The following is a 27,937-nucleotide window of genomic DNA, read 5'->3' as shown; positions in this document are numbered from 1 at the left end:
GAACAACATAGAGTAGTTAAATAAGTATTTTGTAATTTGGACATAAGAAGTGAAAAACTGCCTAATAGAGAAAACTTTACATGTATGCCAATAGCAATACTTGTGGACTAAGGATAACAGATGTTCAAATAGTATGAAATGCTTATTCATAAACTGTTTAGTGATATGAAAATTAAGCTTCATTTCAGCATGTTCATATTCTTTTTCTCTTTGCTGTTTGTTATTTATGTTTATGAACAGTGAACTTACGATCCTGAAGCTGAGATTCATTTAAGAAAATGAGGTTCTGTTTGTGATATGAAAATGGCTCCATGGAGAAAGCATACATTTAGGTTAAGACATCCAACTGAGAAATGACAGAAATAGAAACTAGACCCATGTAACTTAAATGACTAGCCACAAAGCTTTTCATATGAATTCCAGATATCAAATAATAAATGGAATACTTGAATGTATCCATTAAATCTGTTAGAGTAAATTTGTATAATGAATAGCTTCATAAAATTTAGAACTGCTAGCAGACAATTTTGCAAACAGGAAGGAAGCTGCATTCACCCCATAATTTGCTCGTAGAGAGCAATTTTAACCGGTCTTAAAATGGTGACTGAAATTCCATGAAAGGTGAGACGTTCCATGAAGCTCACAAAGTTTTTAGGTTTGCAATATACTTGGATTTTGTAAGTTAATCTTTTAATCAGACACATAACGTAGGTTTTATGTGTTCTCCTGACAGACCAGCAGTACTCATGGTCGCCTTCTCAGCACTTCAATGAGGAAAGATACTCTCCTGCTCTGAGGAATATGAAAGGATTATCCGGTAGTCGCAATCAACCACAGTTATGTTCAGCTCATACTTGTGGCTTAGCATCCCCTGAAGATTGTGAACACACCCACGACCATATCCACCATGGGCAGGAGCCAAGGCAATCGTATCTTCTCAGCCCCACAGAGAGTTGCCCGATGGACCACCATCGTTGCTCACCACGCAGCTCCATTCATTCTGAATGCATGATGATGCCCATGGTAATGGGCGATCACATGTCAAGTAGCACTTTCCCCAGAATGCACTACAGCTCTCATTACGACTCCAGAGACGACTGCGCCATGTCTCACGGTAACCCTAAGATTAACCGTATTCCTGCAAATCTTTTGGACCAATTTGAGAAACAACTTCCTCTTCACCGGGATGGGTTTCACACTTTACAGTACCAGAGGACCTCAACAGCTGCGGAACAACGCAGTGAGAGCCCAGGAAGAATACGCCATCTCGTTCATTCAGTCCAGAAACTTTTTACTAAATCCCATTCTCTGGAAGGATCATCCAAGGGCAACGTTAATGGAACAAAGGGAGACAGTCGAGGGGACGACCATCATCATGGGCACCACTCCAAGCACAGCAAAAGGAGTAAAAGTAAGGAGCGAAAGCCAGAAACCAAGCATAAATCTGGAATGAGCAGCTGGTGGAGCTCTGATGATAATTTGGACAGCGATAGCACTTACCGAACCCCTAGTGTGGTAAATAGGCACCATGCAGATCATATATCCCATTGCTACCCTGAGACACTCCAGGGGCATTTTGGGGATCTCTCCTTGAAGACTTCCAAAAGTAACAATGACGTGAAATGTTCAGCTTGTGAAGGGCTAGCAATGACGCCTGATGGTAAATATATGAAAAGGAGTTCTTGGTCCACACTTACAGTAAGTCAGGCTAAAGAAGCTTATCGCAAATCATCACTGAACTTAGATAAGCCTCTGGTTCATCAGGAAATCAAACCTTCCTTGAGGCCATGCCATTACCTTCAGGTAAGAGGAAGATTTTCCTGATATTTGTAATGGTAAAAGCATCTGAGTTTATGCCATTAAGTAACTGTAAAAAGTACAAGGGTAATCTGTGTATCTCTCCTAAAAGAATATCTGTATGGCTTACCTAATGCAGATACTTCACAAAAGTGATAAAAGTCTAGCTTTTGTCTTGGTTTATAGGGCATAGATTAAAAACTAAATAAAACTGATGTGATATAAATTAGTTTAAGGTCAGTGGATGTGTTTTCATCTTTGGATTTTACTCTGAACATCTCGATAAAATCCATACATCAGACTAAAAAGGGGCAGTTCTCCCAGCAGTCTGGGAGCTATAAAAAGTGTGTCAAATACATCTGTAAATGAGTAATTTTTAAAATAGGCTGTGTGATTTTTTATGTGTGTTTGTGTGTTATTTTATTCCTTTTATCCAGGTTGTTCTAAGTAACAGGAGTAGATTTAGTGGTGTACTCCATTGTTTTGGCATGACGATGATGATGGTGATTACTCACAAACTTTGTCTTTGTGTCTCAAACATGCAAAATCATTAGGAACTGAACCTCTTGAGACCATACTATAAGTTATCCTTGTTAAAAGTTATATGGGTACCTCAGGGAGATAAATATTTCAGGCCTGATACTCACACTGGTTTTGCTGGTGCTCTGCACACTTGTTTTCTTTAGCAGAAACCAAGAAGCCCCCACTTTCTCCTACATTTAAACTTTAATACCTGTTGCTTGCTGCCATTTATGACCCCAAAGTCATGCAAAGGTAGCTGTTTATGATTCTGCACAATGATCTGGAGGTTAAAGGGATATGGGTTTAAAAGTTAGCTTCCAAAATGTATTTTTTTAGACAACTACATCATTTACATGGCCCAGGTCCAGCTCAGTCCCATGACAAGTGTCATTAGCACACCAGGGTCTACAGGGAACTTCAGTGGGAGTAGAGCAGAAAGGAGGGAGCTACTGGGAGGATAACTTTTTCAGCTGGCTTTGCCATTGGAAAATAACAAAGTATACAAATATTCCCTCAGATATTTTTACCAAATACAACCTGCAAAGCCCATAGTGTTCTGAGTATCCTCCCTTCTTTTTTTTCATTTTTAAGGAACTTCTTTTCTCCAGACCTTAACTGATTCTCACATTAATGTAGGCAAATCTCCACTCCAGATATGGGTACTTAGAGATTTTGAGCTCCTGTGGACTCTGTAGAAGGCAACAAATACAGACTGGCAACTGTTGTGCTTCTGTGCAGAGCTCTCTCTCCCCTCTGAGGAACAGGGGACCAAAAGGATTAACACTTGAGGAGCCAAATTTTTTTCAAATGCATATGGCAACATTCAGGATCAATCTTCCCTACAGAAACAGGGAAAGTTCCTAATTGAAGAGAAAGGAAAATAAAGAAATTGCAATCCTCCTAGCCTTACTATGCAAATTGATTCCAATTTAGACTGACAGCTGTGGTGTTTTATCATATTCAAGCACAATCATCGTGTATGTAAAACAGCCTTCACTTCTCCAGAAGTTTTTAACCTAACTCAATGAGCCAGAATTCGAAGTGTGTCCAGTGCAAAGACTTCCACTTGTATTTGTGTTCTAAAACCACATGTACAGCTCCAACATTACCAAGAAGTTTGGGTATGGCTAGCTTTTTCCTTACTATGACTTCTACAGCTCTGGTTTCTCTACATCTCTGCTGGGTTTTGTGCTTTCCTTCTCATTATGTTTCACTGTTTCTTCTTCCCCCTCTTTACATCTCATTTTTCTTTACAGAAGCCACCAGCTTTTACTTTTTGTGGGCCTTCTCCTTACTCCCAACTTAGATCATCATCCTCAAGTCAATGTGAAACACTGAGTTTCGCAAAAAAACTTGGTTATTGCTAAGTTTTGGATCAAGCCCAGTGGCAAGCCTAGGAAGCAGGAAAGCACATTTTTGCAGAGTCATTTGTGAATTTGGGATGACTACAGAAAGGAATTTCTATCCAGTAATTAGGATGGTTCATCCACTGGTAGGTTCATCCAGCATAAAATCTAGATGTGAATTTAAACTTTTGCTGCACCAGAGACTTTCTCTGTGATCTTTGTTTTTAAACCCCTTAGAAAATGGGATAGCCATTCCCTATTCACAGAGATCCTATAGGGGAAATTTTTCAAGACTTGAGTGCTCAGTTACTACAAGAAAGAATCTATAGCTGTGTCCAAAGCCATAATCCCAGGAATTTTACAACAGGAATATTCTCATTACAAAATATTAAAATAAAAGATATGTTTTGTAGAATCTGGATATGCCATTCAGAGCATAGATATCCTTCAGGTTGAGTGTCTGGCTTATTCACTAGCCCAAGGTCAGCAAACCAATTGAAGGGACCCCATTCTGTCAATATCATAACTAAATGCTTAGTTTTGAAACTTCTGCTTTAAGGGATGCTGTGCTGTCACACTGTAATCCTTAAAAACAGAGATATAAGTCCCATTATTAACTTTCTCTCTGACCCAGGAAATGTAATTTGTTAATCACTGCACAATTCAATTGCTCTATCTGCAAAACTGATGAAAGATATTTAACTTTTCTTACAGCAGTGTCAGAAGCATCACTAAATAATGATTGTATAAAAATAATGATTAGGTTCAGAAACAGAAAGGCAGAGAAACATGTCGGGTTCCCTAGACAGGAGAATTTACTGTCTTGCTCCAGAATATCTGGAAATGAGAATTTGAGGGATTATGAAACGGAATATGCAGCAGCAGATTTCCCTGAGGTGCACAAGTGAACAGATTAGCCAAAAACACCAGGCCTTTCACAGGATCTCTGTGTTTATAGCATCACAACACATGACATTAAAAGACATTTCTCCTGAGTGATGTCAGCTATATATTTTAAAATTCTTTTCAAAGTAAAGTGGTGAAATTATAGTCCTTCAGCAGTCTTCTATATGAACACATAAACATACCCCAGAATAATAAAAATTAGTTGTCTATGTTTATATATTATTAATATAAATTTATAATATATACATATGGCTTTTCCTCTGCTACCTAGTTATTTGAGGATTTGCTGTACCCAACTCACTTTCCTATCTAGTGGTCTCCTTCTCGTTATTTTTCTTTTGACACCTGTATAAAATATTGCTACTTCTGTTTTCCATTGAAAAGTTTTGGTATACAGAATCCCAAACTGGAGACCATGGCAGGGTCTATGCTTGAGATCATGTTCTCTGTGTTGTGTTTCTGCGCTTCAATTTTGTCTTCCACACTAATTACAGAGCTGTTTTTATCTTAAAACTGAAACTCTGAAGAGTGAACAAAGAAAACTTCTTCCTAAGAAGTGAGCTTCTACCAAATTCACAGGTGCCTGAAAAAAAGGAAATGAGGAGAGACATTTGGAAGGCATCTGGACATTATATGCTTAAGTCATGACCCAGGGCTGAAAGCAAGTATTTATTTAACCTGGTAGATCTCCAGGCTTAGCTTCTGGCTCCTCTCTTAGGGCTTCACATCACCTGCTCCTCCGCAGGGCGTCCTTGCAGCCGGGCGATCCCCTCGCACAGGGACTGTGCTGCTGGCAGTCAGGGGTGATTCAGTCAACATGCCGTGTCCCAGCATGGGTGGTCATCTGGTCCTAAAGTGGACAGTTTCAGAGAACTAAAGTAGCAGAAATAAAGCTGTATAAAATAGTGATTGTTTTTCTTATCTAAAGATGATCAGATTCATACCACTGCTGCTGCAGTGGAGGTGGTGAGAACGTGCAGAGAGAAGGGAGAGGGGAGGAATGGGACACCCATTTGGGCTCCAGCTCATTGGTAGATCAGCTGTGATGGGAGCCAGATGGTCAGCGAGCACCACAGGAGCAGAGAGAACCCGTTTCTAACCGTGCACTAACAGCATTTATGAGATTCTTGTGAATGATTAGCAACAGTTTTAATGTATGGGCCTTTCATTTCTGTTTTGAATGCAGACAAACTGAGCTACAAATGCAGTTCTGGGCACCAAACACTTCTGTCATCTCACTCAGGGGGCAGAACAGCCCAAGTATAATAGATCACACATGCAGTAAAGTGCACTTTTGTATAGTTATAGCTATAGCAGCTCCTACCGTTTTACACGTCATTTTAATTTTCATACTAATTATGTTAAGAAAAAGGTAAATCAGTTGTGAGATATATCTCGATCAGCTGGTTTGGCTAATTACATTCAACACATATACAGTGCAATGACTGATTCATTTCACTCTGATACGTGTACTAGCAAGGAGCAAAGATTTTCAACAGAAAAAATGGATATGAACTAGATAGCTGTACTAAAATGATGAATACAAAAATGTTGTTTACAGTTTCCAGGACTGAAATACCTGTGAATGCTAGTTAAATAAAAGTAATTCCTACAATAAAGCCAAAAGACAGGCAAGAGCATAGCACTCACCCTCACTGGAGTTCTGGAGCACAGTGCTACGTGTCACTGATTAATATTCCTCCCTCAGCCATTCAACAGCCTGTGAAGCAGCAAGCACCCAAGGTAAACACACCACAAGGTACAGTGAATGAGTCAGCATGAAAGAAGAAAATAGCATATTGTTCTAAAAATGGCTTCAGCCCACTCCTGTCTTCCTAGTGCATTTAAGTACTAGCGTCATCCATTACAGCAGTGGCACTGCTAAGCATGTGGGTAATAATGTCAGCTGTGTACTCTACAGAATGAAAGAAAAGCACAAGAGTTGGTCTCTTAAAAAGGAAAAATAAAAAAAGCAGCAGCTTCAACAAGGCTCTTAGCTGGTTTAAGTTTTGCCTACATGCAGAAAAGCTTTGAGGATAAGCTAATGGATAAATAGGCATTAAGCCTTCAGTTACATTTTTCCAGGAACTCTTCTGGGGACAGGACAGATTCCCACAAACAAGACCATTGCCCTCGAGAGGCATCCTACTGCTTTGCACTCTCCCTCTGGTTTGCGAGGATGGATGGATTTGAACTCAATCCATCTTTCTCAGCACTTTGTCTTTATGAAACCAGATTGTATCTGTTTGCTTGACATAAAACCCATATATGAACTACAGAAACTGCATCCAATACTCTGCCAACTGATGCACACCGTGGAGCTAGCCAGAGCTAGCAGAGATTTGATGCTAGCATCCAAATCACTTTCACCCACGCTGCCTTCACAATGATTTACAACCAGCCACCACTCCAGAATTAACTGGGTTGTTTCCACAGCAGAAAAAGCTAGTATAGATAGTAGGGTAGCAGGGTAGTCTGCATCCTAAATCAGCATGGACATGTGCTGTACCATTTTCATTTCTACAGCCCATGACAGTTCCACAAAGGGTGTCTCAGCCCTGTGCCCTCCCAGTCAGGAGCAGAGATGTGTAAGAGAGGCCTATGATGCCCAGACAATAAGGGAAATGATGGAACAGTTAATGCTCCGCAGCTCGTTCACAGTGTTAATGTCAGCCTGTAACACTGGGTGCAGTACCTGGGGCCACTCTGTGGAGTTAAACCCCAGGTCAATAAGGGTGTCGTCCTCTCATACAGAGCAGCAAGGTCAACCTCTCATACTTGTTCCTCATAATGCTCTCTCTACCTATCATCTCTCTGAAGTGTTGCACTTATGATTTTAAGACCACTAAATAAAAAGGATTCAATAAAGCTGACACTTCCATGTATTTACAGAATTCTGATGGTTTAGTGTGTCACAAAAAAAACACAAAATACTTCTTAAATGCCCCTTTCAAGGGAAAAAAGAAGAAAAAAAAAAAAAACAAACAAAAAACAAGATCACATTCAATCAATCATGGTGTAAAGCTCTGACCGAACAGCTGTATCAGATTACCAGTGTCTTGAATTACTGTGTTAATCAGTGATTCAACAGCGTACTGCTCCCATGCCTGTGTACTAGGACACTCATATTGGCTGAAATGAATTGCTGAAGCATTTTCCAAACAAGAGTAGAAAGATTTCAGAGTTAGTATTTTCTTAAAGCTGCCAAAGCAAGTCCCTATTACTGTAGAAATGTCAAAGCTAGGAGCAGAAAAGGGAGGCCATGATTCCATTGCCCTTTAATCAGGGAGAATTGTCCTCCTTTATAACATGAGCGTACAGTGTGTTGCCAAATCATTTTTCAACGTTCACCTCACCAAAGCTGAAGGCTGACCTTTGCAGTTGTTACCCAAAGGTGTTGCTGGGTCTGAGGAAGTTTTCAGCGAGGAGTAACTTATTATTTAACACACTCAGGCCAGTTGCGTCTGTCAAACGAGACTCCCAGGACTGTACACTCGGGGCTGTAATGATTGCACGCTCTCCTATCCCGTGGGCTTGCTGCCTTGGGCAGACCCAGCTCCTCTCCTGAGCAGTCTGTACCATTTATCCTGCAAGCAGGTGACTGTAAAAAATAGCAAAGCATTAGTAAACGTTGCTTTGATATTTTTTTTTTCCAACCGGTTTTGGCCATCCTACAGTGCTGTGCTTAAACATTGTTTTTTAAAGTGAAATTGCACATGTGTTTAGATGGCTGAATGTCTATATGGATAAGTGTGCAGATAGTCAAGCACAAAACCTACTCATTTCACTCTGCAAGCTAAATATAATAATTGTAGTCATCTGGAGTTAGCTGTTCAAAACTGTCAACCACTAGTTAAAATGAGAAAAATAGATGAGCAGCAAATATATCTATTTTATACAGCCTTTAAAATTATTTCTGTTTTAAAGACATGCACTGGGTTCTTTTCAGTAGTAGTCCTTAAAAAAAGTGATATCATTTCCTGCTTAGATTAAATAAGACACTTCTTGCTACAGAACTTCTTTTGGGTCAGCCCTGGGTATGCTACCTTTTAGGTTCTTCTTCCCTGTCTAGCCTTATAGTAGCTCTACAGCTTTGGGGTCTTTGCTACACCTGCAGTCTCCATGGTTTTGGAGGTGCTGTGCATTGTAAGTATGTTGGGAGCACCTCCCCTTTTCCTTTAAGGGCATTTTTATCTCTTAGTCTATACTTCTGTGACCATGGAGTCTTACCCCACTTACACAGGTTACAATAAGGTGACAACTCTGAATTTCCCTTGGTGTCTGCAGTGGTGAAAGCAAAGATGTTTGCAGGGGGACCTACAGGTGATTTTGGCTGCCATGTTGAAAGTCTGGGCTGAAGGGCCTGATGATGCTTTATTTTCCCATTTCCAAAAGTGGCTAGAAAAGGACAGGGCAGTAAGGCACTGCAATGCCTGCACTGCACTGCACGGGACCCCAGCTGCCTGCAGGAGCATTGGAGGTCACACAGCAAGGCGACAGGGGTGCAGGTGACCCCCTGTGAGCTGGGGCACATGCCCCACACTCAGGGAGTCTTCTCTCCCACAATTTCATCAGTCAAAAAACAGGCTGGTTTTATTCACTGTGCTGTGCAGATAGCTGGGCTCCATCCACCCCGCAAATGTGGTTCAGGCAATTCAGTCTACCTCTCCCAAAAACATCTGCCAGGAAAGCTTGTCTTTAGCTTCAGTTGCTGATATTGTGGTCCCCTGGGCCTCGTCTGCTGCCCTGTCAGTCAAGCAGCCCAGCTGGCAGGTATATTCCTGGCTCCCCTTCACCTCTAGTGAGTGACAAGCTGCAATCCAGTTTAGGCCTTCAGCCTTTTGATGCTTGGTTTAAGCAGAATTTGCATTTTAATTAAATTAATTCAATTTATAGAGAAACTTGTAAAGGAAAATGCAGCTGTGAGCTGGCCCAAAAAAGGTAAAGAGATAGAAAAACAAACTCTGCGTGCATGACTGTGGCAAATTAATTGGCAGAAATGTTGCATTTTGTGGCAAGCATGAGAAGTTCCAAGTTTTGGTCTTTGGTGCTTCACTACCTAGTGCTACATCTATGCTTTCAAACAACATAGTGTCAGGAAATGTTCCTTGACACTGGATCCTGATACTCTGTACTGTTGGGTGGCTCAGCCTCTCGGACCTTGTCTTTGTCCAAGCCAGCCAGTATTTCCCTGAACATTTCCTGGGTACAGTTCAGGACATAGCACAGACCAGGGACCATTTCTGGTAGCCACTCAGTTTGGAGGCAAAGATTGCTCAACAGCAGGGATGGGGAGTGCTGCAGGCCAGCTGACCTCCATGCAAGAGAGTGGGTCTTCGTTTACTACTGCATCCCAGCCCCAGGGTAATCACCATAACATTTGCATCCCTGTCTCTCACTAACACTGATGATTGTGCAGCAGCACAGTAAGTTGGAGCAACTCACCAGTTCAGCTGAAAACTTATCTTTACTTGCCTTTATTAGTGTTGCTAGGGCACTTTTCCAGGTAGCACTCTAAGTCCCTTTACCATTACTGGTATGACTACATGGCTAAATATTGCTTACGAAAAACCTGCCTAGCTTAAGTTGATGGTAGTATAATTTTAAAGCTGCTTAAACTGACCATGAAGCAGCATCCTGCATCACTTGCCAAAGGAAATACGCAGCCAACTGGAACCCAGGTTTCTTGGTTGACTCCCTACAGTTTTCTTGTCTTAGATTGAGAGGCTATATATGACTAGGTTCTCATCTGAGTACAGGTCAAGCCCTCACTTCTGTCCAAGTTCATTGCGGCGATGAGAATGACACAGACAGAGGTGCACAGACACAGAGTTCTTGTTAGCAGTGAGAGCAGAGCCAGGCAGAGCTGAGCCGAGCTGAACTGAGCCTTCTCAATTTCTCAATTCTCAATTTATAGGTTTACAGATACGGGACTGGACCAAGAGGGTAGACAGGATGTTTTTTCAAAAGCTGTTATTTCAAACACAACACGCTAATCTTGTGACCGTTTTCAGTCACATTCCCATGCATATCTTGTGGGTGGCGTTCGACCCACTCATTCACACGCCCAGGCTCAGCATTCACGCATCATATGTATGGGGGCAGTTTTCTGGCCCAAGTTATCATTCTCACTGGCCTGGGTTATCACTCCTTATACCCATAAAAAACATACTTCTGTATAACTGGTCCAAGGCCCTTTGCATTTTGACTAATTGCTGTGATTTAATCATGTTAGTATTATTTCTTCTTTGACCATCCGAATGGTCATGTTAGTGTTGATATTCCTTTATTATCCAAGTGGCTAGAACCGCACATCTTGCTGTTCCTACAGTTCATCTCATATCAAAGTTCTAGCACAAGATCTCAGTGAGCTCCAGGCTCAGCCGGCAAAAATCACTTGTAGTGTGGACAAGCCCACTAATGTCATCTGCCTGCACCTCGATCCTCCGTGTCGAAACAGCACCGATTCCAGAGGGACCCAGCAACATACAGCAGAGGATTTGCAGGTGGCTGAACTGCGGTCTTTGCCAGCAGTATCAGCACAGAGGGTCACGAGGTGAGCATTTGGCCCACATTCATCAAAACAGTATAAACAAAGCCACAAAGTCCTCACAAAACTATTTGCAGTATTTAACCATTCGTGATTGTTGCTGGAGACAATAATCTGCTTTCATCTACTTGCAGCTTTGCACAAAGGCTGTTTTTCTGAGGTTCCTCGAAGGCGGCATGATTTAAGAGAAAATCTCTGTCAGTTGGTGTCCTTTTTATTTGGAGGGGAGGGGTGTCATCTTCTTGACCAGGCTGAGAAAGCATAAAATTGTAAAAATTTCATATCTACTTCATAGTGTTGCATATCTTATCCTTCTTCATATCATCTATAGTCTAATTTCATGCACAGACAGCTTCTACTTCTAGTAAAATGTGAAATTTATATTACTGAGATAAGATTTAGGTCATAATGAATATTTCAGTGCGTTTTACATCTGCATGCTAATTAAATTTCACAGGACTCCTATGAGGCAGGTAATCCTCATTTTAACCTTTGAGAATGAGAAATATGAAGAAGTGATAGTCAGCTCCCTGAGCTGAAGCCAAATATTTAGAAGTGTTTCATTTTAGAGAGTAAAGTGATATGCCAGATTTTAAGCCGATCAGCAGTTTAGTGGTGGAACACCTTTAAAGTTCTGGGAGCTGGAAGCAAATGCCACAGAAGTGGGTGGAACAAAGGAGCAGATCAGTTTCAAAATGCCAGTGGCTGTTACCAGTTTGACTTCTTTAGCTAAATCATAAACTGAAATTTAAAAAACTTGAAATAGCAGTGGTCAAAGTCCAGAGTAATTAATATTTCATTGGTTCTTCCAGTTTTGACACTAGAATTTCTTAGATGCAAGGTTGGATATTCACACTACTAGCACTAGGTCTGAATGGGGGCCTAGATTACCCATCTCTGATTAGATATAAAGAAAACTGTGGTCAAATATTGGAACAGGTCGCCTAGAAAGATTGTGGAGTCTCCATCTTTGGAAACATTCAAAACCCAGCTGGACACAGCTGGGCAACCAGCTGTACCTGACCATGCTTTCAGGAGGAGGCTGGATTAGAGACCTCCAGAGTCCCTTTCAGCCTCACTGATTCCCTGATTCCTAGTTTGTTCTGGAGGTTTGATGAATTCACCCCTCTTTTCCCTGTCAATATGCTGTTGCTTACACTCAGAATCTCTGTAATCTGAGAATCAGGGGACAGACTCACTTCCAAAGTCCAGTCAGGGGTCTGAAATCCTATCCTTCTGACAGGTCTGATCTGAGCACAACCAATACACCCAGCAGGGAGAACTTCTAACAAAACACATGGATAGTGACTTCTATTCTAAAACACGGAAATTTGTTTTCATAGGAATGAAGTTTCTAGAATACCCACTGCAAAGATGTGAGTTCAGTTTCTTCCTTTGGCTGCATAAAGTCTAACCCCCATCTTCTCAGTTCCCCAAATTGCATTCTGAGCAGGAGGCTCTAAGGCAGTTTGGAGCAAAGACATTTCTTTTTTTGTTACAGTGCTCCACAAGTTTTATCCAACACCCTTTCACGTAAAATTCATGTGGGTGTTTGGCCCAGGTACAATAACTAAGCTCCTTCATTCCATGTTAAGTGCCTGGATCAGGAGGCTGCAACACACCCTTTCACAAAATCACAGAATCACAGAATGTCAGGGATTGGAAGGGACCTTGAAAGATCATCTAGTCCAATCCCCCTGCTGGAGCAGGAACACCTAGATGAGGTTACACAGGAAGGTGTCCAGGTGGGTTTTGAATGTCTCTAGAGTAGGAGACTCCACAACCCCCCTGGGCAGCCTGTTCCAGTGTCTGTCACCCTCACTGTGAAGAAGTTTCTTCTCAAATTTAAGTGGAACCTCTTGTGTTCCAGTTTGCACCCATTACTCCTTGTCCTACCGTTGGTTGTCACTGAGAAGAGCCTGGCTCCATCCTCGTGACATTCACCCTTTATATATCTGTAAACATTAAAGGGGTCACCTCTCAGTCTCCCCTTCTCCAAACTAGAGACCCAGCTCCCTCAGCCTTTCCTTTCTTGTACATGAAGTCCTTCTCTTCTAACCAGCCCTTGCCAGGCAATCTGTGAGTGATTCACAAAAATGCTGTGAGTTACAAGAAGAGGAGAAGAGCATGCCAGTTTATTTATCACCTCTAAGTTCTTTCCTTCCTAAGCACTCCCACCATTACTTACTAGAAGTTGAGCAGTGACATCTCCCATTTCCACAGCCATTTCTTCTTGGAAAAAAAGAATAAGGCTGCTCAGTTCCTCAAAACCAAATCTAAATTTATTCTTGAGAAGATTATTTTAGACTGTTAATGGGAAATGACAGAAGGGCCTTTCTGCTGCCTATAATCAGATACAATAAACCCAAGAAAGGAGAAGTGTTTGAGGTTTTCTGCATGCTTTGCATTTTGTTTGCTAACTAAAGGGACCTTTTAACCTACCTAAGGTTCTGGAGTTCATTCTCAGGATCAGTTGCATAAAATGTACTAAGTTTTAGGTACCAGGTGCTTTAATAAAATGGGGCCTAGGTGATTAATGTAAGATATCATACTGAATCAGTGGCAGAACAATTAAATGGTCCCAAATTTCCTGAACATGGCTGTGCTCCTCACAGCAACAGTGCATGAAATTTATGAAAGAGATTCATCATTTTCTGTAGTAGTTATAACCAAATCAGCAATCAGTGACAAAATGAAATGAAAAGATCCAGACCTTGTCAGCTCGTTGTTCTTACAAAAGGAAATTCATATGGTAATGTGCCGTCTAACTCCTCTGTGGATAGAAACTGCATATACAACGGTTCATGTTAACATCAAGAACAGGAGGAAGGCCTTTTTAGACTTTATAAATATCAGCACTCATCACTATATGCAAGTAGATAATTAGGGTAATTATTCCCAATTAGCAGCTGCAAGCCCTGCAGATGGGGATTTCAGGGACTGGTAACTATTGTAAGAAAGCATTTTGCCAAACTGCAAAGCCCTTTTCATGTTTTAGAAAATATACATTTCATGACCCTCATGCATGCTGTTGAATATTTTTGTTAACATTTAAAAATAAAAATCTTTCCTGCAGTAGTATAATATTTCTGCTTTTTTTTTTTTAAGCCATGTTGGGGTCTGAGATGGCCAGGATTTGGAAAGATTTTTCCAGGTATTTAATCTATCAGCTAAAGTGAATGATGAACCAGGTCAAACTGGGACTCAATTTTTCTTCTATTCTCAGTCCATGAGGAAAAAAAAGGTCAAGGGCCCTTTCATTGGCTCTTGAGGACAGCAGAAGGACTCCAGCTGTTTTCCTACACTCTGCATGAAACCTTCTGAGAGAGCACAGTGTCACACTTGCTTGCCAGGCTCCAGAAACATTTTCCCTGTGATCATTATATTCTGCGCCTTTGAATAGCTCAAGGGTAAAAAATACACATATTTTAATTGCAAATAACATTTTTCAATCATAAAGGCTTCTGTAATAGTCAACAAGTTACTTTGATTTGAAAGGGATTCTTGGTGCATTTGTGTGTACCGTGAGTACATCACAGCACAAACGGAGCAGTGCTTCTTCAGTTTGTAGCTTTCACGCAAATTCATTTAACTGATTAATTCAGAAAGTGAAATAAAAGTAATCAACAAAAATAGTAACATATAAGTGCAAGATTTGTCCTCAGGAAGCTCCTTATCACAGTGAAGAAACTTAATTTTTAGATACTTTAATGTAAAAAAATCAGTCACTCCTATCTTTTACAGAAAGATTTCAACTTCAATCAACAAATAAGCCTGTGTTTACTTATTTAAATACAGTCCTTATCTAGGTATTTGAACATTGAATTTCAGGCAAAAGAAAGTTGAAAAACTAATCATTTTTTGCATTCAAGTAAGTAAAAGGTTATTGATCAATGTCTTTTTAAACTTTCTATTTAATTATCTTGAAGCTGAAATGAAGGAAAGAAATTTCAATCCAAAATATTTTTTCTATTAAAAAGTTATGAAGGTTTGTTGTTTTTTTTTTTTTTTTTAAATAGTGTAGTAAGACTGAACATAGGAATTCACTTTTAGTACAAAAAATTGAACAGATTAACTTACAGTGGGCCCATGTAGATACCACTGAATGCTTTTTCAGCCTTCGGATTTTGTTGTTAGCTACGCTGACATACAAATAATAAAGAAGATTTTAAAGTGAGTGTATATTTCTATTATATTAATTGATATTTCTTAATATAGTTTGCCAATTCAGATTTTTACAGTTAATAGTCCTGCCAGCTGTATTATATATATTTATTTATATATATAGTAAATAGAAAAGTTTAAGAAAATATATTTAGTTTGTATATTTTAGGAGTCTGGCTATTATAACTATCACGACATGTAAATACCTTTTAGGTGTCCTAGAATCTTGAAAGTCCTTCCTCTGACATTAATCTCATACCTACTAGGTCTTAGAAATGAAATGAGCATGATATATTACATTTACAGGCTTCAAGCTTGGGAAGATTTTTCATGCTTCTATTCCAGTCACCATTCAAAGCTGAATAATATGAAAAGTTTATTTCTTTGCATGATCTAATCCGTATTTCATTTAGATTCGTGCTCTCTCCTATTATTTGTATAAGAATATATCTCATAATTTTTTTCCTCTTAATATTTGTCTCTAACTTTTTTCTGATCTGTATGATCTGTTTCATCTCTTCTTATCTGACTTCATCCTCAGTCTCTCTTTTTTCTCTCCTGAGCTTGTTTCTTTATTTTAATATCTCTTTCTTTACTTGTTCACCCTCTTTTAAAACTCCATTTCCTCCTTAATCGCTTTTTGGGACTCAAAGTCTGTTCACCTAGTGTGTGGCTAGTTCATGTGTCTGGAAAGGGCAGTAAGAATGACAGACAGACCATGGGAGTTATTTAAATCTGATCTCCAAGACTTCTGAAACCAATGGGAGCATTTGCTTCAGCTCCACAGTGAACTCTGTCTGTAGAAGGTCTCAAATACATTCTATTTGAAAGTCTTTATTAGACATCCTGCTTTGCAGAAACTCCTTAGTATAAGCTTATATGGAAGTTCAGATTTATTGTACATTGGTAAACAATGCCATTATACTGTTTAATATATAGGAAGTCATTATGTTGATAAAGGATTTGATGTTGCCAAGTGCATCAGCCCTGGTCCACTGACGTATGCTGTCACATCCTTCTTTTTAGCCATGAGTCATTACAATGGATTTCAGAGAACTGCTTATACCCTTTAAGTTAAGCAAATGTTTAAGTGTGTTTCTGGATTAGGACCAGAGGACTCAGCACCTTGGAAGATTAAACAAAAGGCAAAGAATTAGCAAGACTGGCAGAGACATGTTTACTGAGGTTATCCATAAGTCTTAAAGAAAGGCTGGTTTCACTTTGGATTGGAAAATCTACTCCTGCTCAACTCTCTGCTAATTTGTGGTGCAAAGAGAGATCCACCCACCAGCTGTGGGTTATCCGACTACCAATCTCACTAACTGAAGAACCACCTCAGCTGCATGAAAGCAGCCTCAGCCAAACATATAAGTAATTAATTGGATATGTTCCTCATACGTTACAGCCGTATGAACCATTTTACAGTTTCTAAATATGACAGAAGACAAATTGCAACTTTTTTTTTTTTCTCACTGAAGTTTGCCCTAAATCAGAATCCTATCCATTTATACCAAAACCACAGCTGAGTTTAACTTAAATACTTCATTCACCTTCCTGAAAAGTAGCCAAAGCTACGTATGAGGAGAGCTGGTAAAAAACTGAAGTGCTCAGCTTTCAATTAGTTTTAGGTCTGAGTCACCTGATCAACTTACTGTTTATCAGCTGAAAAATCTGTGTGCAAACTTATAAGAGGTTAAGCTAAGCTATTTCTTGCAATTTAGAGCATGTCTACAAATAGATATTGCAGCTCAGCCTACCACCCATGACCTGAGTGTTCCTTAGGTTACAACATCTATAAACTCAAGATTTCCAGTCCTGAAGTTGCCATTATTTTGCCATATCATTTGGGGAGCTTAGAAATTTCTTTCTAAGTGATCTGTTTCTGAAGAATAAAAAAATGTATGACTTGTCATTGTAAAATGAAAAATTGAAGGAAGTATTTAAGCATATGAAAACCATAATGAACATTTCGTGTGTGTGTTTTATGGTCTCCATCAGGTACCTCAGGACGAATGGGGAGGATACCCAGCTGGTGGGAAAGATGAAGAGATCCCCTGTAGAAGAATGAGAAGTGGGAGCTATATTAAGGCCATGGGAGATGAAGAAAGTGGAGACTCTGATACAAGCCCCAAGACATCACCAAAATTAACAGTTCGACCAGAGTCGTTATTAAAATCCATTGGACAAAGACCACTGGGAGATCATCAAAAGTAAGTTTCACTATACCGTGTTATACATCTTTCTGAAAGTTGCTGTGACTTTGGTAATTTTTCCTTGTGTCTTACTGGTAGTAGTCAGTATCTATGAGAAAATATGATACTATAGTTAAAAAGCTAACTTTTTTTGTCTTCATTTTAAATTAGTTACAGTTTCTTGTGATTATTGGATGAAAAACTGTCATCTTCCCCCATTCATACCACAAACCTGCTACTTCAGGAAGACTGTATGTTTACTGAAGGAAATATATCCATGTTTTTATCAAAAGTTTAAAATTCTGAATATTTCTCTCCAGAGGGGCTACTGTATAAGTCTTTGTTATTTCATTGTTTTCTCTGAAATAGAAAATATACTATTCTATACTAGGTATAATAACAAATATATAGTTCTGTCGTATATTTGGCATCTTTTACTTTTTATTGGTAAAATGCTTTTGTATCAGCTACCACTGTATCATAGTCATTTAAACACATTGCTGGGTGTTTCGTTTGTTTTTCATTCCTACTATCTACAATATGGCCTGTTAAATAACTAAGGCAAATTTTTAAAGTATAGGAAAATATGTAGTTATATGTGTTTTCTAATAGATCGTTATTTTTCTCTCTGTTTTATCCCTTCAATATATCATTTTATTATTAAACGGTGAGTATAATTCTGAAGAAATTTTCTTTCAAAGCAATAGCCTGATTTCAAATCTGCAGCTTCTATTAATCTGACTGGGTGTTAGAAAATTGATTTTTTTTTGCCTGGGAGACATATATAAAATGAAGAAATTAAGAATGAAACCTTTTATCAAAGGTTGTTTATTGTTCTGTAGGTAAAACCATGCATAGTGTACCATAGTGACTCACCTTTTCATAAAATAAAACAAAACAAAAACCTTAGGCAAAAATCCTTTTGGCTTAATTAAATTGAATTATTTAGCTTGCAGTCTTGAAGAAAACCATCAACTTTCACTATTACTGGAAAGAATGGTTTATAACTATATGGTTTCATACAGCTTACTTACACATCTCTGTAGGGTCAATTCAGATGCACAAACAATGACGTCTGTACCATGGATTGCTATTCTGAGATACAACAAAACAAGACTGGCAGGTCTCCACTCTCCATTGGCAACTAAAATGCAGGCAGGATATCTTATGGCATGTCAAAAGGTGCCAGGGACCTGTTTTCAGGCAACCGAGCCTTAATCTGAGTCTGAAGGATTTGCTAGAATATTAGTTCCAATGATGAAAACGTGGCCTATAACTTAAGTATTGCTGGCAGACATGTACCTGGCTGAATTCCAAAGATTAAAACATTAACTCTTAATGACAAGAATTGGAAGCAACATTTGAATTTTTGATATCATTGTATCTGGGCTGAATTTGGGGTTTGAGGCATCAGCTGGTTCAGTCCAAATTTGTGAAAAGTCCTGGGAAATAAAAAGATGGTTAATTTTCATCTTGTGAGTACGTGTCAGTGGGAGTAGAGGTCTTTCAGGATGAAGAGCCTTTAATTTTTCAGCCATGGTAGAGATATGTTGTGAATTCTTGTGTACTGGATTTTCTCATAAATGGTTCTGAAAGCTGTGAGTCCAGTAAAAGGGCAATTATCCTCATGGGACAATAAGCACTAAGGGAGGGTGATCTGATGTCTATGGCTTGTTAAGAGGGACCCTTCTGAAGGCAACAGGGAAAGAGGAGATAGTTGACTTTCTCAAACTTACACACATTGACCAGCTGTCTTACTGCTGGTAACATTTCCAGAACATTTCCAGAAAACAGACCTGAGTACAGAAACCTGACTATGTACACTGAGAAGGTTTTGTGGTGGCCCCTGGCAGAGGTTGCCTGGGTCTATTAGCACTGTCCCAGCCGCTGCCAGGCCATGTGGTGGGCATTGCTGTATGCCAGGGATCATCCCCAGAAAGCAGTTTGGATGCAGCCATCCTGCTTTGGAGGGTATGTCGTATCCATTCTAGTACCACAAACCGGAATCTTTTCACACAGACAGTTCTAACTTTCCAAGTACTGAGATCAAATGAAATATGTTCTGTTCTTTGTTTTCGCCTATGGGTGGGCCTCTCACAAGTGAACGTAGATAACAGCACAAATTTTCCATTGAGTGGCAGCTCTCAGTGCCTGCCCTAGACTTCCACAGTTTGTAAACAGATCCAGACAGCATCTAGACATACCTATTCAAAGAATAATTTTCAAGAGAAAAACAAAACCACAACAAAGCAAAACCAGAAAAACCCTACCTTTCTGATCTGTTAAATCCTGAAGGTAGGTGGTTATTAGGAGATCAATGCCAAATGTTGTGTCTTCTGTCAGTTTTCCTGGTATTGCAAATACACCACTCAAAATATAACTGATTAAAACACAAGTGTGATGCTGATGCGATATACTGGGGTTGACAGCTGTGCCTGTTCATGGTCCCAAAGGATTTAATGGCATAGTTACTGCTAACTGCAGTTCAAAAAGAAGGAAGTTTTTGTAATACTGTGAAATATTATTAGGGGATCTGTTAAGAATTTGTTGCAAACACTGCACTAGGAATAATTGAGCAGCCAGGCTGCTGCTGACAGATATCTTTTAAATCCTTGGTTTTGCCTTAAACTGAGGGGCAGCACCATGAATCTGCCAGCCTAGCATACACGTTTTCTTCCAACGAACTTCAGGAAGAAATGTGGCAGCTATTCTGGTTCTTATATGTCTTTCTTATGAAAAATCTTCAAATTTCAGCAGTCCTAAAGCAGACAGAAAATTTCTCACAAGAATACAAAGTGCTCATCCTAAACCGGGATTTTCACCACAAACCATCTCCTCCCAATACCCCTCTGTCTCACTGTCACTGTGATTACTTTTTATGTCTGACAAATTTCTGTGAGGATGTAGCAGGCAATGATGGTTATGGAGCCTTCCTTCCTCCTCCAGCATGGCTCAGTAATCCCCATTGCATGCCAAGTTCCCCTTGTACCGCTGGTCACGCTGCTGAGCCGGAAGCCAAGGTTTTGAACATCACTCCTGCATGTATAGCAGGACTCGATAGCAGTTCTGGCATGTATTATGAGAAATTACATAATTCAATATGTCAGCTACATTAGCTGGCTTTTTAGCTTGTTTACCAGGATGGAGGGAGAAAATGCACAGAAAGAAAATGGGGCTTATGCTTTCTTAGTCCTCTGCTTGGGTGACATGATAGCTTGGAACTGGAGTCTAACAGAGCACCAGTAGACCTGTAATAAAAACTGAATATTGATAGTTTCAGTGGTAAGAAAACATGATTGTCTGCAAAATGTATTTAGGTGGGTTTCATAAGAATAGATCCCGAATAGGATAAAATGAAAATTAGAAAAACATTCACTTAAGCTGCAACAGACCTTTGACATATGTGCGTGTTTCTCTTCTGAGTTTTATCAGGCATTTTGCAAGGATTTTTTTCCCATTTAAATTGTGTTTCTACTTTGACAAAAGTATGCCCCTATTTGGTCAGTTTGTGTTGCTCAACGGCTCAGAAAACTGAATGTTAAAAATCCATAAACAATAAAAATGCATATTTGTACCTGAATTTAAAAAATGTATTTGACAACATACAAATAGGTAAATGTAACTGAGTTAAGAGAAACATTCAAATTCTGAAATAATTTCTTTTAAGTCAGTCTTGGACAGGAATATAGTTTACATCCAGTGGGAATAAAAAAGCAGAGCAGGGTCTGTTTAACACAGATGACAGAAGCAGGGCATATGCTCAACCTCTGCCGTCTGATCACCGCCTCTGTCAAAGCGCTGGCACAGCCAGTGTGGTCCCCAGCCCGTTTTCAGCCGTGGCCACCTGGCTCTCTTCTCCATAGTGCCCAGGCATATCTGAGGGACTAACCCTGTTGGATGCAGCCACCTTGTCTAGAGGATAAGAAAGTTCAACCGTACAGGCCAGTTGGCCAAAGGGTCAGATAATGGACCTAGCTTATTTCTGAGTATAGCTATAGCCTAAGTCACTCAGATTTTGCTGGCTTTTTCAATAATTAAATGTGCCTAAATATCTAAATTACTCACTGAAAATACATGCATTTCAATTTGTTCTTTGTGAATGCTGTTTCAAAAGACTAAGTAGTATGTTGCACTAGTTAGTCCTACAACATTAAGTCAAAGGCCAGTGTAATTTATTATTATTATTAAATTGCATTTGAGTGAAATTTAATGCAATAAGGCTTGCCGTAGTAGAGACAGGACACGTACTTGAATCTGCTTCCTTTCCAACTTTTTGCTTTCTTGGAACAATGCCAGCAATCCCATTTATTGAGGAAATTATCTTGACTCCCAGCAGTCTCAGCAGAAAAAAATATTAAAGTTCTTAAATTATTTTTTTATTTTGCATTATGGTTAGGCATACAAAGTCTTTTGCATGTCAGTTTTGGTATCCCATTACCAAATGTAGGTCTTCTGGAGGTGAAATGCAAGCCTGTTCAGTTCAGTCCGTTGTTTTCTGCTGTTCTGGGATGCTACTGGGGATGGAGTTAAACTGCGTTGGCAGGCAGTTTGCAGAAGGTGGCTTGTAGAAGGTAGATAGCATGATGCTGGGTATTTTCATTCATAGTACATGTCAAGAGAGCTGAAGAGTTTACAGAATTGGTAGCTGAAACAAAGATGTCTGTCCTTAATAAGTTTTGTGCAATCCTGTAAGAAAGACTGACCCACATTATTTGTAAGGATATCCTTCCAACCTAGTAAATGTCATTTCTCTCTATTTTTGACCAAAACAAGCAAAGCTGAGAGATGGAAGCATCACAGACACCAGGATTCAGAAAGGAAAGCTGAAAAGAAAACAAGAATTTGGGACTATGTGATGGAAAAACAATTCCATTACTGAAGATATTGTTCCAGTTATTCAATGCTTCTCATTTTCAAGAAAAGAGTACTTAATATACCAATTACATAAATGAACAGGATAGCGCTGTAGAAATAGCAAGTTCCATTTTCAGTATCTCCTTTTTGAAGTGTTGTGAAAGATTCTGGAAACTGTCTAACCATTTAGTCAAAGTTAACTCACTCTTTTTGAAGATCATACCGGTATCACTCACGCAAATGAATAGTCGTGCTGTGCTGAAGTTTTCTATTATGTCCTGAAGTGACTCATGGGAAAACTAGATGCTGCAAACGTGACAATGAAATAGGTTAAGCTACATTAAAACAAAATCAGTGACAGCAATTTGTACTTTTGTTTTGCAAACTTCTAACAGCGGACTTTACTGTGGCAGCTTGTAGTCCAGACACCTTAAGCCGATGGGTGAGCAGACAGGTAGTACAGAAATGTACTATTTCCGTGAGGAAGGAAATCTGCCATAGCACAAAGTATGGACTACCACAGTACAGTACCAGTGGTACTGTGATTTGTCTTGGCTGTATTCTCCATTTGACCCTTTGCCAGGTTTTGACCCCTGTATGGATGTGTCTCAAAGTCTGAGTCACAGTCAGAAAAAAAGCAGCTGTGCCTCTCAGGTGTTTAACACCTTTGCATTGGGTGTTCTTAAAGTCCATAACACACTTGAAGAGCACAATGTATGTCCATATTTCAGCCATTGTTCTTCACAGTCTGGTATCTCAATGCCAAACCCACTTTGTTCGGTAGTTTAAGCTAATATGCCTAAGACAGACCTGAAATAGTTGGCATCTCTTCTGAGCTCATGGTACACCAGGTCAAAATAGCAACCTGAATTTAAAATGACCTTTCACTGCCCTTCCCCTTTTCAGAGGGAAAGATTGCATCTCTCTGTGGCCATACTAATTTATGCTGACTTAAAGAATATCTGGACTATGACCCAAGGCATGTCCACTTGTTCTATTCTGAAGACTCTATTACAGCAACGAAAAGTTGCCAAAGCACACAGCAAAGGGATTAAACAGCAACGAGAAGATCTGACAGCACTTAACTGCCAGAGTCCTTGGCTCTCCAGAAATCAGGCTCCTCTATGACATGTGGGAAATCTCCATTTTAAAAAAAAAAAAAAAAAAAAGAAGAAAAATTCTTACTGTTCGTAACCAGTTATGCTGACCACAGCACACTTACAACATGAAAAAGTGGAAAAAGAAATGAGAAGTTAGGAAGCACTGAATGAGACCAGACCTCTGTCTTTTCATCCCTCTTTTCCTAATGGCAGTGCCAATGCCATATCATTTAGTGACGGGCATATTTGTTGTTATTTTTCTCCTGGGGAAAGTACACAGAGAGAAGTCTTGATATTGCAGGCTGTAGATCAGTGTGCACATGGAGAAGAGTGGGTGTGCTGCAAAAAAATCATAGATTGAGAGTTTAAGCACAGCTTCGTTGCTGGAGGAATTAGTGTCCTTTTTCAGTGCTATCCATTGCTGATTGTTGCCCACCACTGATGCAAGCCCTTTTTAAATTTTTTAGGGCAGACTTCAATTTACCATTAACTCTTCTTCTGCATTTCAAATTAGGAATGGTTTTGAAGCCTTTCCTGAGAAACCTTTTCAGTAGAGGAGATGAGAAAAAAAAAATCACTAGAAAAGTAGCTGTCATCTTTTAAATGCTTTTTATTTGTCTTTGGTTTTTCCTCGATCTTCTGAGTCTAAAAAGCCTCATTACACACTTCATTAGTAGCTTTCTGAGGTCCTGTAGTGTAGTAGCATCTACTCAGAGTCTCTGAGGGATTAAATTGAAGATTTACTTAGGAGAGCTGGGGGCTAATTGCAAAGCCTTATCAACCAATAATGCTATCAGTGCGCCACTGGCACAGCAATAGTGTCCTCTGCTGCAGTCAGTAAGATCTGGGTTAGATTAGTCCACAGGGTTAAGAGGGAATGCTGATGAAGGGCAGCCAGTCATCTGGCTACCTAAGAAGTATCTTTTATGGGGTCAGAAGACAGTCCCCATCCTTTCTTCTTTTGCAGAATAATAGGAAGTGTTGTTAAGCAGTGTTAGGCACCTTGTTCTCTTAGAAGTAGCACAGTATGAAACCCAAGGAGCAATTGAGCCCAGATCTCCTTCCTCATTGTAGCGAATACCAGCTTTATGTTGTAGGGCTGAAGTGCATTACCCTGGATTAGGGATGGAAAGGGGATCCTAAAGCTCTGAACAAAGTGTGAAGTCTTCTCAGAAATAAACCAGGCTTTTGTCAGAAAGATGCAATTATGTGTGGATTGCAGTGAAACTACAGTAAAATTCAGTCCAGTCTTACAAGCACAAATACTGAGATCCAAGAGAAACTATGTTTCTAGTTTCTGGTGCCTATTCATTCCTGCTTGCAACAGGAATGTTAGTTTTCCTTGGCATTTGAACAAGAGCTGCTTTTCTCATTTGTTTAGTTTTTAATAAAAACTGAGACTATAAGGTACGTGTGCAGAAACAAGTCACTTCTCTTCTACAGGCAGGATTTTAAAATTAAGGTGCTTTTGGTTAAAAAGAAGAAATAATGTATATATTGTCACTTCTCTCAATTCTAGTCTATTTTTTCTTCAGAAATTACGTGGTCTCATTAATGTCTTCAGCTTCAGTACGAAAAGGTCACTTGTTTGCGTAAGACCTGTTTGCTTTGATGGATTTACATATATGTTTAAGTTAAGCTCATGCTCAGATGTTTTACTGAGTCTTGATGGTCTGTAGTCTATACTTGTTCTGCCTAATTATCGTTTTTTGCATGTATATGTATATATGCACCAAAAGCAAATAAAAGGAAAAAAAAAAGTTAAAGAGCTTCCCATAGAAAATTATGAATACTTCAATTCCATAAAGGCATTTGGGAACATACATCCAGTATTGGCATTCTGCTTAGGTCCTCAGATCTATTTACTGAACTTCTGCATCATGCTTTAAATACCTCTTCAGTTTTTGCCATCACATCTGCCCGAGTTTTGTTGTTGCTGACCAGTTCACTGTCTGCTCTCCAGGGCAAGCTCAAAATAGGATATTGGGACAAGACTTTTAGGATTAGCCATATGTGCACATCTGTCACCTCTTACAAACAATAGCTCCGAGTTTAGATTTCCCACGTCAGACTTCTTTTATTACAAGCACATTCTGCATGATTTGGAGCACAGGCTTGATTGAGCCTATATCCTCTGTACCTTTGCAAGGAGTGATCAAACCACCAGACTGTTTAACTGTTCCAGATTATTTCCTCTCATTCTCTTCTGGTTCATGTTGTACAAAATCCCTAAATAGTTACTGACAAAAAAAGGTTCTTGCCTACCAGTGATTAGTAGGCATTTCATAAGGACAGAAACAGCAATCTACACCTCTTCCATAGCATATTCCTGTAATAAATCAGATGTTCTATACTTTTCAGGCACCTTTTTTTAAAAAAGGCTATGGGTTAGTGATGGAATCTTAAAAAATCTTAAAAAAATTAATTTGGCCCAAATTCTCATATCTATCACTGATCAAAGAGAAGATCCAGTCTGGCAAAGATTAGAAAATAAATTCTTCACTACAGAGAAATTCACCAGATTTATGTGTACTTTCAGGTTTTTTTCAAAGAACTGGACTAACTGTGCTATTCCAGAGGAGGAAGAACTGAACTAACTGTGCTGTTCCAAAGGAGGAATCAGACTTAATGTCTATACTCTGACTTCTCGAGCGGGCTGCGGGCGGGCACGTCTGTGCACCTTTGCAGAGCTCTATTGACTTCAGCAGGGATCCTCAGAGACACAGTGTGACTCGCAGCTGCTGTACAATGGCACTGCCAGCTAAGCTTAATCATTAGATTCTGGTCGATGAGTTATTTCATGTGCCTACAAAGACATTGTTAAGATAGGTCCGGATAGAGAAATGAATATCCATTGAAATGCAAATCTCTCAATAAAATAGTTTTTGATAACTTATGCTACCTTGGTAATCTTAATGCACCTCCCCTTTAGGTGTCTAAGATGAATTCTTTTACAAATTCTATCTTCTTGTCACAGAATGATACTTCTGAATTGCATATACTGATTTAAACAGAGGTGATTGTACTTTCTTTAATGTTCCCATTCATTCCCAGATTTTTGGACAAATGCAGGCATGATCATGCAAATAAAAAGGTACCATTTTAGAATATTGCAATTCCAAACATTAATTTGATGGAAAATTGGCTTTCTTTATATCTGATGCTCCCTTAATAAACCTGATAGACCCATTCAGAGTCAGAAGGTAACTTTCTTACTGCAACTTTTAGGGGCCTGAGAAGACTTTGATTCACTTTTGTTGCCTTCTTGACCCAGGGTGCACTGGTGGCTGAACATTTGACAGAAAATAGGTGCTCTGGGGAGTGATTGCTATTTTGAATGTGAGCAGATCAAGGAATGACCTTGGCAAGTGTATGACATTTGCTGCATTGTTGGCATCATGTTCATACTCTTAAGCAAAAGCATTACATTTATGACAAAGTACATGTTACCAGTCACCTTTTAGAAAATAAAATACAGACAGTAAAAAAAGCAGAGAGAATTTAGGGGGTTTCTTTTTCATTTTGACTATGAATTATAGAATCATAGAATAGTTAGGGTTGAAAAAGACCTTTAAAATTCATCTATTTCAATACCTCTGAAATGAGCAAGGACATCTTCAACTAGATCAAGTTGTAGGCTGTAGAACCATGTCAGCCTCTAAATCTGGCATTTCAGGTTGTCCTAAAAGTGAAACCATGGGGTTTTTTTAACTATGATACATACCTTTTCACCAAATGACAAAAGGATTTGTCTTCTACAGAACATGCAATGGTTCTATAAGTCACAGTACAGTACTACATGTTTTAATTCTAGCTTACAGTAATACTCATCATGCAGCAATGACAAGAGGCTTCAGGAAACATGCAACAAACAATCCTGCGTGCTCACCAGCATCTGAACTCAGTGACGACAAAGCCTGGGCTGAATGCTGCACAAAGTGACAGACTTCGAGTGGTGTGAGGTGCCACGGTACAGACCACAGCTGGAATGCCTCTAATCCCCCTAATGCCTCTGCTGGAGTCATTGGGCTGCTTCAGACACAATCCATGGTTATATAAACTTTGCAAAAATTATATAAAACCATAGAATGCAGGAAAATCCCCAAATTTAGTTATTTACTGCCTTCAAAGTAAGCATCTTGCTCATTTTAAAAATACACAGTTAAGAGAGGAAGAAGTAGATGGCTGAATAATAGATGGCTAAAGATGAGAAAATAAGAGTCCTTCCCTTATCATTAGTTAGTGCTTGATTGGAGCTATTGGATTAGGTTACGTGATTGTTCCTTTCATTAAAACATGTTCTAAGTAGCTCTCTAGTTTTACAAGTCTTCTGTTGCAATGGCATAAGTGAGGAAAAGATATGGAGACATAGATGTGGTCTTTCCTCTCCTGAAGTCTCTCGACAAACATCATCTAATGCATTTTGATTACAATATAAGGAAGCTTTTTCCTACCTTTTTCCTGTACTGAGTCCTGTTAAGGACGGCTACAAGACATGGCAAAACA

General features: G+C 39.4%; 1 protein-coding gene across 1 annotated transcript in view; it reads left to right on the top strand.

The window, feature by feature from the left end:
- Positions 1 to 786: 786 nt before the first annotated feature.
- Positions 787 to 27,937, top strand: part of DLGAP2 (DLG associated protein 2) — a gene marked incomplete at its 3' end in the record, with an annotated part of 82,735 nt that continues 55,584 nt past the window's right edge. Inside the window, exons 1-2 of the mRNA XM_082048721.1 lie at positions 787 to 1,803; positions 17,284 to 17,495. Of these exons, the coding sequence (XP_081904847.1) occupies positions 802 to 1,803; positions 17,284 to 17,495 (1,214 nt within the window). The 5' untranslated portion in view covers positions 787 to 801. The remainder of the gene's footprint in view (positions 1,804 to 17,283; positions 17,496 to 27,937) is intronic.

This window comes from Streptopelia decaocto (assembly GCF_964273445.1).
Source record: "Streptopelia decaocto genome assembly, chromosome: 3".
Taxonomy (NCBI): Eukaryota; Metazoa; Chordata; class Aves; order Columbiformes; family Columbidae; genus Streptopelia; species Streptopelia decaocto.
This window is presented reverse-complemented; position numbering and strand designations above follow the sequence as displayed.